General features: G+C 40.5%; 1 protein-coding gene and 1 pseudogene across 3 annotated transcripts in view; one reads left to right on the top strand and one right to left on the bottom strand.

The window, feature by feature from the left end:
* The window catches only part of LOC108166038 (NACHT, LRR and PYD domains-containing protein 12-like), a 92,767-nt pseudogene that overhangs the window by 38,071 nt on the left and 39,282 nt on the right, over window positions 1–15,414 (bottom strand). The window lies entirely within an intron of this gene.
* The window catches only part of LOC145553960 (NLR family CARD domain-containing protein 3-like), a 28,910-nt gene that overhangs the window by 3,955 nt on the left and 9,541 nt on the right, over window positions 1–15,414 (top strand). The window contains exons 5-9 of one of the 2 annotated variants that reach the window (XM_081613067.1): window positions 278–513; window positions 4,188–5,979; window positions 8,500–8,694; window positions 10,171–10,341; window positions 14,871–15,044. In XM_081613067.1, coding sequence (XP_081469193.1) covers window positions 278–513; window positions 4,188–5,979; window positions 8,500–8,694; window positions 10,171–10,341; window positions 14,871–15,044 — 2,568 coding nt within the window. Of the gene's footprint in view, window positions 1–277; window positions 514–4,187; window positions 5,980–8,499; window positions 8,695–10,170; window positions 10,342–11,041; window positions 11,759–14,870; window positions 15,045–15,414 lie in introns of those variants that run through there. The other variant, XM_081613068.1, reaches the window with a different exon arrangement.

Raw genomic sequence — 15,414 nt, 5'->3', positions numbered from 1 at the left:
AAATAATGATCCATGTTTCTACTCTGGAATCCAGATCAGAATCTGATTTTGGTCTCTGAGCCTCTGATGGAAACAGTTTTCTACTCAGACAGAATAAAGATTTCAGACGGACAAAAACAACCAGAGAAAGATCCATCAATACACCAGATATAATGAAACACTTCAAACCAGAGATCATCAATGTTCTGAGGTTCTGTTCTGACTCAGCTTCTGGTACCAGGACGGCTCCAGCCTGTTGTTAGTGAACTATTTCAGTGATGAAGAAATGTCTTCACAGAGGGAGGAAGAGGAGCAGCGTTGGTGAGGAGGAGCAGCCGTCCTGCTGTGCTTTGTGTCAGGAGGTTCTGGTGGATCCGGTCTCTACCAGCTGTGGACACTGGTTCTGCAGACAGTGCATCAGGTCCTACTGGGACCAGTCTGCTCCATCTGGACCCTCCTCCTGCCCCCAGTGTGGAGAAAGACCCAGAACAGGAGCTGGACTGCTGACAGCCAATCAGAGCAGCTGTGCTCCAGGTGAGACTGAACACGTCCAATCAGAACTTCTTCTGTCGTCTGTCGGATCATTTCAATGTCTTTAGTTGGGATTTGGACATTTAAGGTTTATAAATCTTCCTGTCAACTAAATCTCTGTATTTCCAGCTGCTGTAAATAGTTTTACTTTAAAGTTACTCTGTTCTCAACTTGTTGTGCTAATTGCATTAAAACTGAACATTTTATTAAATCTGATGGTCATTTTGATGTATGAACTAGGCAGCCTAGTTCTGCACTAATGAGATGCTAGGTGGCTAACCACTCGTCCCTTAAAATACGTAACCGTCCCGTATTTGGCTGTTAAATGAACCGATTGAACCGATACGGGTCACAATTTGTTCCATATTTCCATAAATGTCTGATAGACACGACTAACACACATATCAACATTAATTGTAACAATAATGACCAAAATAAAACACAGGATATATTAAGTTCAGCTAAATTGTCGTGGTGGGAGCTAAAGGACCCCAAAGCCCTAAAGACAGTTAAGGATGATATAAAATGTTCTACATAATTGGCCTCTGTTTTGTAATGCTTTAAGCTATTATGGGGATAAAAGTAAAAGTGGGGATTTCAACCATCTGTGAAGAACATTTTCATCAGACACTGTCTGAAAAACGTTCGACTCGTTTCTCAAAGGTGTAAAATCCATATTTAGTTAATTAGTTAAATCGTGAAATAAAACCCACTGTTTTAGGGCTTACATGGTTAAGAAACGTGATAATGTTATGAATATCTTCAAAAGTTTCCTCTTTGGTCATATTTCAGTCCGTTTTCTCATCAATATGCGAGAGTTTAGAGCGATGCGCGCTCCTGCTACAGGGGATGCAATTCTCGGCAGGCCTGCGTTTCTCTGTATAACACCTGTAACACCTGGCCTCCAGGACCGACTTTGGACACCCCGGTTTTAAAACATCCTCTTATTTATTGTATAGTAGTATCAGCCAAAAAAACCTAAATGGCCATTTAAAGAACAAATCATACTAAGAGATTAATAGTAAATACTGTACTTTCCGGACTATAAGGCGCACCTAAAAGCCTTAAATTTTCTCAAAATTCAGCAGTGCGCCTTATAATCCTGTGTGCCTTATGTGTGCACCGGATTCCAAAATCTGTTCCTGACACAGAGATGTACAGTGTACAGTACGTATGCTGGCAGCGATAAACCAATCAGAGAATTGTTATCCGATTTCTGCAGCATAGGCCTCCGGTAAACACCAGATAGGTTTTTCCACGCATCACCATCCCTGTTCATCTGCGACTCCATGCGCGCCCATCTCACTGCTACTGTGAAAAAGCAAGTGAAGAAAACTGATTCGGAGTTTGCCGCCATTCCGGGATGATCAACAAAAGAACTCCAATTGCTGGACATTGGTGTAAACAGGGCGTTCAAAAAGAAGTTGCGAGCAGCGTGGGAGCGATGGACGACAGACTGAACACACGTTTATTAAGACGGGAGGCAGCGCCGGGCGAGTTACGCCACCATGTGTGGATGGATTGTGGGAGCCTGGGCTAAAGTATCTGCGTTAACTGTTGTCCGAGCTTTTGCCGGCATCATTGCTGAACAGCCACCTGGCAATGAGACCGACTCCGACAATGATGAGAGGGAACCTGGCATGTTTGATGGCAAAATTGCCCAGCTGATCAATTCAGATACAGAAGACAAGGACTTTGATGGATTTGTGGAAGAAGAATAAAAAATAACGTGAATAAAGTTCAACTAAACTTACTGTTTTGTTTCCGTTGCCTTTTATTTTTATTGACAGTATGTTTTAGCATGCGTCTTATAATCCGGAAAATACGGTACATAAATATTTCCTACTTTAAAAGGTTTGTTAGGGCTTTCTGTTTGTTTATTAAGAAATGTTGACATTTTTTTATTAATTCAGTGTTCAGTGGTCATTTAATGTATTATTAATGTCAGACACAGACCTACAGCCCAGGGGCGGTTCTACATGGGGGCCAACAGGGGTACAGAAGAAATTTTGATAAATAAATGTATTTTGTTAATATTCAGAGGTGGATTTTTTTTATCTACACAATTTTTCTTTAACAATGAATAAAAAATTATAGTGCTGCACTTTTAGCTGCTGTATAGGATCATAGTTTCCATCTACTAGATCAGGATCTGCAACCTGGATCTCTGGAGACACAAGTGGCTCTTTGGCTCACTTGATATATCAAATAATAAAATATTGCTCTGTTTTTTGTTTCATTCTTTTTTAAGTGTCCCCGTGAAATAAAACTGACTATCCTGACCCCTGTGGTAAATTTGGTCGAGAACCAGCCTCCAAGCCTAACTATTTATTTCTATGAATATTTTAGTAATACTCTTTACAGTACCAGAGTTTTCACATAACTTTTATACTCTTGGCTGTCTGAGGACACATTTTGATTATTAAATTAGATGTTATGATCAGTTACTCAGTATTTGAACAGTTTACCAAATACTTTTTACACTTTGCTCAAACTTGTTTAAGGTGTGCTACTCTGATTGGAGTACAATTTTGGAGTAGTCCAAGTATGAATGATTAGTATCTATGGATCACTTTTTAAAAACAAAAAACATCACCATAAAATATTGTCTATCACTGCAGCGGCCGTCCCGCCCCATGACAGTAGGATGAAGCGCCGCGGGGAGCGTCCCTTAATTTATTTTCTGAAAGGTGGCAACCCTAACCTATTATTGTGGTAAAAGTCAGTCCCAGGATCTTTATAGAAATTCACCACATTATTCAACTCTGACTAGATGAATAGCACAGAATCAGTAACTCCAAAAGGAAACGACAACAGTGATCACACAGCGCTCAAAAAAACTTAATGCTTTTCTGAGTTCAACACCTGCCTGCTACCTGTTGCCCCCTGACTCAGATTCTTGAGCCTACAGTGCCACCTATTGACCAAAGAGGGAATTTATCATACTTGGCTCCTGTAGTGCATGGAGACAAGAAGGTGGAAAAAGTAACCTGCTGCTTTTACAAAGAGGAGAAAAAAATCTGAGACAGAAACATTTATTTACTCTGATAATATAGCACAGATTACAGTTTATATGTTTCCTTGCAAATTATGTGATAATTCTAACAATTTGTTGTTTACCTCTAAAGGACCAAATCAAATCCATGTCATTTTCAAACTATGTTTCTTTAAAAACATTTGATCCAGAGATCTGATGGTGAAAAACCATTTTAAATGTGAACATTATGAGATAAACAAGCAATTTCTCTGGCAGGTTTTTCTCTGGATTTCCCACATTAAGGCTGGAAAAGGAGAAAACATTCTTTTTCTCTGCCTCTTCTGCAGCTGCTGTTTGTGGGAGAAGCTCAGATAGAAACAGTAAAATGAGGACATGGTGACATGATGCAGAAGAGTTCATGTTGCTTAAAGCATTTAATGGACATGTTTCTGTAAGGTTTTTTATCTACTCTGCTTTGTGAGAATCAGATCCCAACGGAACAAATTCTGGTCACAAAACGGAGACAGAAATAAATTGTCTGACAACAGAACAACATTCTGTTTCAGATAATGGATCCGATCATTTATCTTCAGATCATGTGACGTCAGAGAACGTATAAAACTTTCTAATCTGCACCAGATGATTTTGTTCCAACTTAATCACAGTCATGTTTTTAATGCAGTTGTTTCTTCTGTTTCAGCAGATGTTCGTCTGCAGGAGGTTCTAAAGGAACATAAGATCAGTCTGAGGAGGAGATGTGAATGTGTGACTGAAGGAAGTGATGAAACAGGAAGTGATGTAACAGGAAGTAGAATCCTCCTCAACAGGATCTACACTGATCTCTACATCACAGAGGGTTGGAGTGAAGAGGTTAACACCCAACATGAGGTGAAGCAGCTGGAGAGAGCTTCCAAGATCCAGAACCTCCATGACTCTCCAATCAGGTGCCAGGACATCTTTAAATCCTTCCCTGACCAACATGGAGCCATCAGAGTGGTTCTGACCAACGGTGTCGCTGGTGCTGGAAAAACCTTCTCAGTGCAGAAGTTCACTCTGGACTGGGCCGAGGGCTTGGAGAACCAAGATGTCAGTGTGGTGGTTCTGCTTTCATTCAGGGAGCTGAACCTGATCAGAGATCAGCAGCACAGTCTTCTCTCGCTGCTCCATGTTTTCCATCCAACACTCCAGAAGCTCCCAGCAGAGCAGCTGGCTGTCTGCAAACTGCTCTTCATCATTGATGGCCTGGATGAAAACAGACTTTCACTGGATTTCAACAGCAGGCAGAAGGTTTCTGACGTCACACATAAGTCATCAGTCAATGTTCTGCTGACAAACCTCATCAAGGGGAACCTGCTTCCCTCGGCTCTCATCTGGATAACTACCAGACCTGCAGCGGCCAATCAGATCCCTCCTTCATGTGTTTCCAGGGCAACAGAAGTACGAGGGTTCACCGATGCCCAGAAGGAGGAGTACTTCAGGAGGAGGTTCAGTGATGAAGAGCTGTCCAGCAGAATCATCTCCCACATCCAGACCTGCAGGAGCCTCCACATCATGTGTGGAATCCCAGTTTTCTGCTGGATCACTGCTACAGTTCTGGAGAACATGTTGACCTCAGAGCAGAGAGAAGAGCTGCCCAAGACCATGACTGACATGTACTCACACTTCCTGCTGATCCAGACAAAAAGGAAGAAGAACAAGTACCATGGAAGACATGAGACAAGTCCACAGGAGCTCATGGAGGCTGACAGGGAAGTTCTTCTGAAGCTGGGGAGGCTGGCATTTGAACATCTGGAGAAAGGAAACATCATGTTCTACCAAGAAGACCTGGAGCAGTGTGGTCTGGATGTCACAGAGGCCTCAGTGTACTCAGGAGTTTGTACAGAGATCTTCAAAAGAGAGAATCTGATCTTCCAGAAACCAGTTTACTGCTTTGTTCACCTGAGCATCCAGGAGTTTCTGGCTGCAGTTTACATGTTCCACTGTTTCACCAGCAGGAATACAGGGGTGATGGAGAAGTTCCTGGGAAGAAATTACTTTGAAACATCTCTGGAGGGTTTCATGAACAGAGTTATGTCTAAATCCCTCAGCAGTGAAAATGGCCACCTGGACCTGTTTGTTCGCTTCCTTCATGGTCTCACTCTGGAGTCCAACCAGAGTCTGTTAGGAGGCCTGCTGGGTCGTACAGAGAACAGTCCAAGAACCATCCAGAGAATTATCAACAATCTGAAGGAGATGAACTCTGATGAAATCTCTCCTGACAGAAGCATCAAAATCCTCCACTGCCTGGTGGAGATGAATGACCTCTCAGTTTTTCAGGAGATCCAACAGCTCCTGGAATCAGGGAATAAACTCTCAGAAATCCAGTGTTCAGCTCTCGCATTCATGCTGCAGATGTCAGAGGTTCTGGATGAGTTGGACCTGGAGAAGTACAACACATCAGAATCGGGCCGACTGAGACTGGTTCCAGCTGTGAGGAACTGCAGAAAGGCTCGGTGAGTCCAGATCAGTGATGACATAGTGACTTTGAAAAAGTAACTTTAATCAGATTATTGATTACCTGATGTGGAAAGTAACTAAGTTACATGAAAAGTAACTTTTCTGGTTACTTTGAGCATCTGCTAACAACAACGCTCCACCACCTGTGAAAATTACATTAAGCTTTGCCAAAACATTATTCTAAGTTATTTTATAATGGTAACATCAACAATGTGTCTCACTTATAAGGTTGAACTGAAGGGCAGATTGTTTAATGGTTACAACAACATAAATAACTGTAGTAATCTTTGTGTTTTCCTGTATTGTCTATAAACTCTAATAGGATTTTAGGCCCCCCACGCTCCCTGCCCCAGCCTCCAGGTTCTGTGTTACGGCCCTGTGTTTGCTGTCATAGCTCAGCGCACAGAGCTTCTCCTGCTGCTCCACAGTTCAGATCGCCTTCTGCACAGATTTATGACACTTATCTTAATATTAATGATTATAATGGTGTTTAGTTGCACAACTTTACAGACTCGTTCATTCATGGCTGTTTTAATGTTTATTGCTGTTCATATTAGTCTCAATGTTTGCAGTTTTCTGGAGCGTAAAGCAAAGCTCGACGTCGTTCACAGCAAATATATTAACTTGACATTAACAAAGACACAGCAGGATGGATCATCTGGGAAATGATGGACAGGGAGATTCTGACTGAAACTACCTGGATGTCAGACAAATTCTGTGGTTTATTATGTGTCTCTGCTTATTTCCAAACCCAAATGAGGAACTTCACATTCAGAAACAAAACCAGAAAACTGCAAGCGTCTTTAGAAAAAACAAACCCAGAGGCACTTATAATAATCAGACTTGGTGACAGAAACTCAATAGTTCCTGATTTTCCATCAACAAAATGTGCATCTCCCTCCATTGTTTATGTTTGTGTTGCTGCTGATACTGTCGTATAGAAACGGCGGTCGCTCCCCAAGATATGTAGAAGTAACTTTAGTCTGATTACTGAATTTGTTGCTCAAATTGCTTCTGGTCGTTTTTGGCCTTTACTTCCTTCATTCTTTGGACGATTTCAATCATCTAAACATTCAGCTACTCCAGGACAGCATTGCTGCAGCTTTTAATGTTTAGAAATTTTTAAAAATATTCCACTTTTATCAGTCTTCAAGTATAAAATTCTATAAATCTGTTTTTTTCTGACAGATCCAATCAATGACAGACACATTTTTAACTTTCACTCATTGAGCCGCTTCCCCATAATTCACATTTTTGAATCTTTGACTCTTTTCTATTAAATCCCTGTTTAGGATTGATGGAAACTTGGACCATTAAAATAAACTCCTGCATCAAAATTGTTGCTCTTTAATCTAGTTGGAAACTTTGTGAACCAACTTTTCATCTGCCCACTAGTTTCCTCTGAGGTTATAAATGAGAGCAAGGTTACTGGTTTCTCAGTCAGAAGCTGGTTGTAAACCTGAGGCCAGCAGGTATCAATCAGTTATGGTAGATCTGAACTTTGACCTTAATATGAGAAACTACAGACTGATAAGAGGAACCAAAGAGTTGAGTTAAAATCTTGTGAAGTTGGGATTTTTTTCCTCCAACAGGATCCAGAGGATCCAGATGTTGGACTGGATTATATTTCAGTGTCATTTGTGAATGTTAGAGCCTCATTTTCAACAGTGGAGCTATAAAGGTTGAAAACGGTTATTATTTTGGAGAAAATCTCATCAATATCAATATTTCCACTAAATAAGAGACAAATATAAATATCATGTTTGATGGAGGAAAAGCCTCTCAGACTCTGAGCTCAAAGCAAGATGCCAGAGACCCAAACTAATGTTTTTATATTAGACAATTAATTTAATTCCACATAATTATCACCATATGAGTGATTTGTTTGTTAAATACTTAATGAAATATATTTGTCCTATTTGATGTTTGTTGTGAACGACTTATACTCACAAATGAACGAGGTAATTAGTCCAATTCTGTCGTTTATTGAACGTTCAGAAGCTACACCAGCTGTAATGAGCCACAGACAAACTAGAGAAGCTGAAGTTTGTCTAGAAAATGGATGAATAGAAACTATTTTCTGATCATCACCATCCACTCCACCATGTTGGGTCTGTTAGGATATCAGCTCCACTGGTTTCATCCGTTCCTTCATCTTCCAATGAAAATCCTGTTTTAAAGTCATGTGATGAAGAGCTTCTGATCCAGATTGTTGCTGCAGCAGTCAGAGCTCAGCATGAAGAAACAGGGAGGTTTGCTAACAGGTAGCAAAGATGGCCGCCGCTAAAACCTTCAGTTGTTCTGAGAACATGAAGCCTTAACTATTTGAACCTGTTGCTCAGCTTCTCTATTAAATGGATCTTTGACCAGAACCAGGATGTTAATTATGAAATGATCAAACTCAGTAAATTGATGTGAAGACCAGATGTTCATCAGATGATATCAATGTTATCATGTGTGTCTATATAGATTATCTGGTTTAGTTAGAACTGACTTTATTTCTTCTCTAATCACAGACTTGGTGGCTGTAAATTCAGAGATGCTGAATTTGAAGTTGTGGCTTCAGCTCTGAAGTCCAACCAACATCTGACTGAACTGGAAATCAGTCAGATCCACATAGATGGAACTAAAGATAAAACCATTACAGACTCTGAACTGAATCATGTGTGTGAGATCCTGCAGAGTTCAGTCAGTAAAGTGAAGAGTCTGAGGTTTGTTTTCTCTATTTATCCTATAAAATCTTTCATTAATACTTTAATACTTATTTATCTTCACACTTATTCTGTTTTCTTTAAAAACAATTTGCTCTCTAAATGTCAGAATATAATTTTTAAAATATTTTGCTTTGTAAATGAATTATTTTCCTTTTTCAGACTTTGAGAATATTGACCTTTATTTTTCACTTTAAAATGTTTTGAACCGATGAACAAAAATAAGTGAAATAAGTCAAATGATGATAATTAATGATGGAGATGTTTCAGTTTGTTCTGAGAAAGATTCAGATGATCAGACTGATTTATTTCTCTTTTCTTCTTCACATTAATAATGAAGAGTTCCTCCAGAGTAAAACCAGAACCAGACCAGTTATGTTTTATAACCAGAAACTATAACATGAATAAAAACTGGCAGCAGCAGCCGGTTCCTCCAGCTCAGCTTTGTCCTGAAGCTGTGGTTCTGTTGGACCGGGTCAGAGAAGAACCGTCTCTTCAGTCTGTCAGTCAGTTGGAGCCTCAGAGACGCTTCATCAGGTCACTGATCAGAACCTTTAGAGCTGATTCAGAGTTAATCCATCGTGTTTCTGATGATCAATAATGATCAGATGTGATCAGTGGTAAAGGAGGCCTGTGTCTCACTGCAGCAAACATCTGGTCCTCATCTGCAGCTGTCCTCTGTCTCTGCTGTCCATCCTCTGCTGGGACGTCACCAGATAGATGGACCACAACGTCTGCTTGTTGGTGATTGGCTGAGCTGTTGTCATGGCAACATGCAGGCAGGCAGAAGGCAGCATAGCAGCTTCTAGACCAGGACTCTTCAAATCCAAGCCTCCAGGTTCGGTGTCCTGCAGCCTTTAGATGTTTCTGCTTCAACACCTGAATGAAGTGATGAATTGTCCCTCAGGACACAGTCAGGTTCTCCAGAGTCCTGCTGAACTTTGACCTCATGATGGAACTCAGGGGTTGAAGGTTGCAGGACGTCGGCCATCGAGGCCTGGAGGTGAAGATCCCTGGTCTGGACCGAACCAGAATAAGTTCTCCAAGTATTTTACTGTCCCCATAGTTCAGTAAATACTTTGACTTTACAACAAAGAGCTGAGAACCTGATCACCAGCAGAGCAGCGCCACCTGGTGGATCAACAGAGTCATAGGTTTCTACCAGATACCTGAGATAAACCAACCTTCACTTTGATTCTGATATGAAATGATTTTAATATTTAAAGTCCATTTTAATTCCCGACCAGAACCACTGAAGGCCCGACTGAAATATTCTAACAACACGTCATAATAACATGTTCTGGTTCTGCTGGTTTGGACTCTATAAACCAGTTTTACTGGATCAGATATTAAACATCAGTTCATCATGTTTTACATTCAGTCAAGTTAATTTTCTACATTTTTATTATTTTGTTCTTATTTCAGTTTTAACCTGCATCCTGTTGCTTCAGCTCACATCTTTTATTCTTTATTCAGATTGATCTACTGCAGTTTGTCAGAGATCAGCTGTTCTTCTCTGGCCTCAGCTCTGAAGTCCAACCAACATCTGACTGATCTGGACCTGAGCAACAACGACCTGAAAGATTCTGGAGTGAAGGAGCTCTGTGGTTTACTACAGGATCCTGAATGCAGAATACAACGATTAGAGTAAGAAACCATGTTTTATTCTGGATCTGATGTTTGTGATGTAAAAGTTGTGTTGCCACTAAACTGCAGACAGATGCTGATATTCTACTGATCCACTCTGAGGATCTTCATGGTAAAGTCTGCTTACTTCTTCTATGGTTTGGTCCAGTTAAAGTTTCTGTTTTAAAAAAGCACCAGCAGTTCCTCCTCCCACCATCACATCCAACCAATCACAGCGTTCATTTCACAAACAGCAACCACACCTGCAGAGAGAAGGTCAAAGGTCAGATTGGACACTAAAGGCTGATAAAACTCTGATATTAGGATCATTAAATGTCTTAATATCTATAAACAATCAGATATAAAATCTGATAAAATGTCTTTATGTCCAAGACAGACTGAGGCTAAATTCACAAAATGATGTTCATTCACATCTCTGACCTTCTGATCTTAAATGATCAATAAACCATCATTGATAAAACCACAAACTTTATTAATCTGTAAAGATGAACAGATGTAGAAACATCAGGAATCAGTTTGACATTTAAAATGAATCTGAACTGAAATATTAGAGCTCAGTCCAACAGAAACAGTTACATTTTAATACAGCAGCATCAATTTAAGTAAATTATCTGAAAATATGTAAATATTTTCCAAGCTGTGAATAAATGTGAGGTAAACAAAGTATTCCCTCCTTTCCTTGGTTGTTTCTAATCTCCAGTGTCTGAGGTGAAGCAGCAGGAATCCTGTGAGTTTGTGACAGATGTAGCAGGAAGTTGTGACGTTGACAGAAGGAGCTGGATGGACGACGGAGGGACAGCTGATAGCAGAGCAGCTTTATTTCTAGACAACTTTAAACCAAAGGAGACATGAAGCAGCATCACATGATCTAATAATCAACCAATAAACCATCAATAGGAGATAAACATCAATACAACAGCCCTGGATTAAAATAATAAGATAATCATACAGTCAGAATGAAGTAAATGGAAATAGAGCAAAATAATAAATTGATTTAATTCAAACAGACAAAAGTCAACATTTGGTTTGAAGCAGGAATTTATAATCAATCTGGGCTATTGACCCTTAGATAAATCAGTCAGTTCAGTTTCCACTCATGTGTTCATGTGTTTATGAATGAGTGAAGTGTAATTATTGCAGCTGTTGATCCTCCAGATGATGAATCAGTCAGTTCCTCTCAATAGCAGGTTACTGTCACTGTGAAAATGAGCTGCTTCATTAAATCACTGCAGCTTCATTAACAGCTCTAATGTCTCACTTTGATTCTTAAAGTCCATTTTAATTCCCGACCAGAACCAATGAAGGCCCGACTGAAATATTCTAACAACACGTCATAATAACATGTTCTGGTTCTGCTGGTTTGGACTCTATAAACCAGTTTTACTGGATCAAAAACAAACCGGATTCCAAAAAAGTTGGGACACTAAACAAACTGTGAATAAAACTGAATGCAATGATGTCGAGGTGCCAACATCTAATATTTTATTCACAATAGAACACAAATCACAGATCAAAAGTTTAAACTGAAAGAATGTATCATTTTAAGGGAAAAATATGTTTCAAATTTTCAGTGTCAACAAATCCCCAAAAAGTTGGGACAAGGCCATTTTTACCACTGTGTGGCATCTCCCCTTCTTCTTCCAACACTCAATAGATGTCTGGGGAGAGAGACGACCAGTTTCTCAGGTTCAGAAATAGGAATGCTCTCCCATTCATGTCTAATACAGGCCTCTAACTGTTCAATCATCTTGGGCCTTCTTTGTGGCACCTTCCTCTTTATGATGCGCCAAATGTTCTCTAGAGGTGAAAGATCTGGACTGCAGGCTGGACATTTCAGTACCCGGATCCTTCTCCTACGTAGCCATGATGTTGTGATTGCTGCAGAATGTGGTCTGGCATCATCTTGTTGAAAAATGCAGGGTCTTCCCTGAAAGAGATGACGTCTAGATATGTTGTTCTAGAACCTGAACATAGTTCTCTCCATTAATGGAGCCTTTCCAGACATGCAAGCTGCCCAGGCCACAAACACTCATGCAACCCCAGACCATCAGTGATGCAGCTTCCGAGCGTCCCAGTGTCCATAAAGAACTTCAAATCGTGACTCATCTGACCACAGAACAGTCGTCCATTTTGCCTCACTCCAGTTTAAATGACTCCTGGCCCAGTGCAAACGGCTGAGCTTGTGGAGCTTAGAAATGGCTTCCTCTTTGCACTGTAGAGTTTCAGCTGGCAGCGGCAGATAGCACGGTGGATTGTGTTCACTGACGATGCTTTCTGGAAGTATTCCTGAGCCCAGGCTGTTATTTCCTTGACATTCCTGTTTGAGGTGCAGTGACATTTAAGGGTCCGGAGATCCCGAGCATCCAGTAGAGTTTTACGGCCTCGACCTTTACGGACAGCGATTGTTCCAGATTCTCTGAATCTCTTGATGATGTTATGAACGGTTGATGATGATAACTTAAAAGTCTTTGCTATTTTACGTTCGGTAACACCATTCTGCTATTGCTGCACCATCTTTCTGCGCAACAATGGTGGAATTGGTGATCCTCTTATCATCTTGGCTTCAGAGACACTGACACTCTAAGAAGCTCTTTTTATACCCAATCATGTTGTCAATTGACCTAATTAGTGTTAATTGGTCTTCCTGCTGTTTGTTATATGTTCAATTTACTTTTTCCAGTCACTTATTGCTACTTGTGCCAACTTTTTTGGGATTAGTAGACACTGAAATTTTGAATCAACATATTTTTACTTTAAAATGTTACATTTACTCAGATTAAACTTTTGATCTGCCATCTATGTTCTATTACGAATAAAATATTGACATTTGCCATCTCCACATCATTTCATTCAGTTTTTATTCACAATTTGTTTAGTGTCACAACTTTTTGGGAATCCGGTTTGCATTTCCTCCAGGCTGAAAGAACCAAAAAGAGAGTTAAGAAAAGTGGAGGTCAGGCTTCCACTGATAGTGTAACTCTGAATTATTGACAGAACAAAGGAGATTATTGCAGTTGTCAGACATTCTCAACCATCGTTGGGGAAATGTTGATTTTTATTATCTACAAAAGGAAGCAGTTTTATTGATATTTCAAAGTATTAACAGTTTAAGCTTCAGTTTCTGGTGTGTTTTCCTCTTGTGAAAATATCCAATTCAGACCTTGGGCTTTACCTCAACGCAGTGGTGTCGGATAAATATTTGAGGTTTTGGGGTCATGAGGTGTTTCATCACCTCTGTTACACACTTTGAATATCAGGCTCTTGTTCAATTGATACGATGGCGCCTGTCAATCAATTCAGTGGGTTTGTTACAATTTGTCCTGAAGTAAACAGTAAACATCCCTTACCTGGTGAACGTTTTTGAGTGTACCATGCGCTGCGGTCAAAGAGGTTTGGTGGAAAACGATCAGACAAAAATTTAAAAGTTGTCAGTGGGGAACATGCAGAAGGCAGCTTTACACAGAGGATTAGATGGTGGAGTGGACTTTATTCCATTTTCAAACCTGGAGTCTGGAAAAACGTAAAAGAGAATAAATGGCTGCAGCTGATCTGAGAGCAGCTGAATACAGATCAACGGTATTAAAACACCGTGATTGTATGAAGGTTTTGTCATCATTACATCATTGGTGTGAACGCACCAGTAGCGGGTTAAACAGTTGTCCAACCGAGTGACCAGTCAGGTCTTCAGTTTGCCAAAACACACACACACACGCAAAGCTCATAAACTGCACATGGTAAAAAGCTTTGCAGGATCCGACCGCTCTTAGAACTACGGGAGGATTCAAAATGACCAGTCAGACTGCTGACAATATTTTTATATTAGAAACAAAATTAAAAACACCATTAACTTTAATCTGCTTGTTATTTAGCAGACAAAAATGAATTTCAACAGAAAACAGAGACCTGAAAACCATCAGTAGCATCGATACTTATGGCTCCTGATGGCTGATTGGCATCTTTAAGAGCAAAGAGGAAAAACAAAACAAATTTTTGATCTGAACCAAAATGATGTACTCTGGGCAAAGTGTGGGTGAGCATTTGGTCCGACCCATAAACGGACTTGATGGACCCGATCTCTTTTTATTTTCATCCCAACATCATTAGAAAGAAAATATCGTCACAACTCTATAAATGGTGACAAATAAAGAAATCCAAATTAATCATTGGGCAGAATTGGTTCAGACCTGGACTGGATCAGAGTCAAGGTCTTTTGTTAGATGTCAGACGGGTTCCTGATCCCAACCCGACCCGAAGCTGCCGCATGTGGTAAATAAACCTTTGGGTGATGGTTATGATCTGGAGCCTCAGATTTGGTTCTCAGTGCTGGAGGTTTTATCTGTACCTCTGTCTGCATAGAAACACAGAGAGATGTCAGTCAGACTGTAAGAGTTGTGTGCAGCCTGTAAATGTCTGGTGGGACCAGCGGACAAGCAGGGCCGTAAAGTGTGTGTGAGGGGGGGCAATGGCCCCCTGTTCCAGCGCCTCAATGTTCTCATCTTCTCACCATGTGATGAATTGTGTGTCTGCAGCTTATCAGGCTGTTTGGTCTCAGAGGAAGGCTGTGCTTCTCTGGCCTCAGCTCTGACCTTTAACCCCTCCCATCTGAAAGAGTTGGACCTGAGCTACAATCATCCAGGAGACTCAGGAGTGAAGCTGCTGTCGGCTGGACTGAAGGATCCAGACTGGAGACTGGAAGCTCTCAGGTATGGAGGAACCTGCTGCAGGAGCAGAGAAGGTCTGATAGAGGAGGAAGAGGAGAAACGTCTTTAGTCAGTCTGATGGGAAATGTTTAGTTTGAAGAATATTTAGTTTGATTATTAAATATTTAGACGCCTCATCTGGAGGCAGAGATCATTACCCAGTTTTCTGGAATATTCTCCTGACTAAGAACGGCTCACGAGGAAAATTAAAGAGTGGGATGGATTTAATAGAGTTTAATAGGGACTCTGACTAAAAGAATAAAAGTGAAGTTCAGTTAGATTTCCATGATGATCTACTGATGACAGAAAGGACTTTAAAACAATATTTGATGGAGCTCCAGACCAATCAGCCCCAAGGAGCAAAGATGAGAAG

The sequence above is a fragment of the Poecilia reticulata genome, chromosome 12 (genome assembly GCF_904066995.2).
Source record: "Poecilia reticulata chromosome 12, P_reticulata-male-v2, whole genome shotgun sequence".
In the NCBI taxonomy this organism is placed as follows: Eukaryota; Metazoa; Chordata; class Actinopteri; order Cyprinodontiformes; family Poeciliidae; genus Poecilia; species Poecilia reticulata.
The sequence above is the reverse complement of the archived record's forward strand: the minus strand, read 5'-3'. Positions and strand labels throughout refer to the sequence as shown.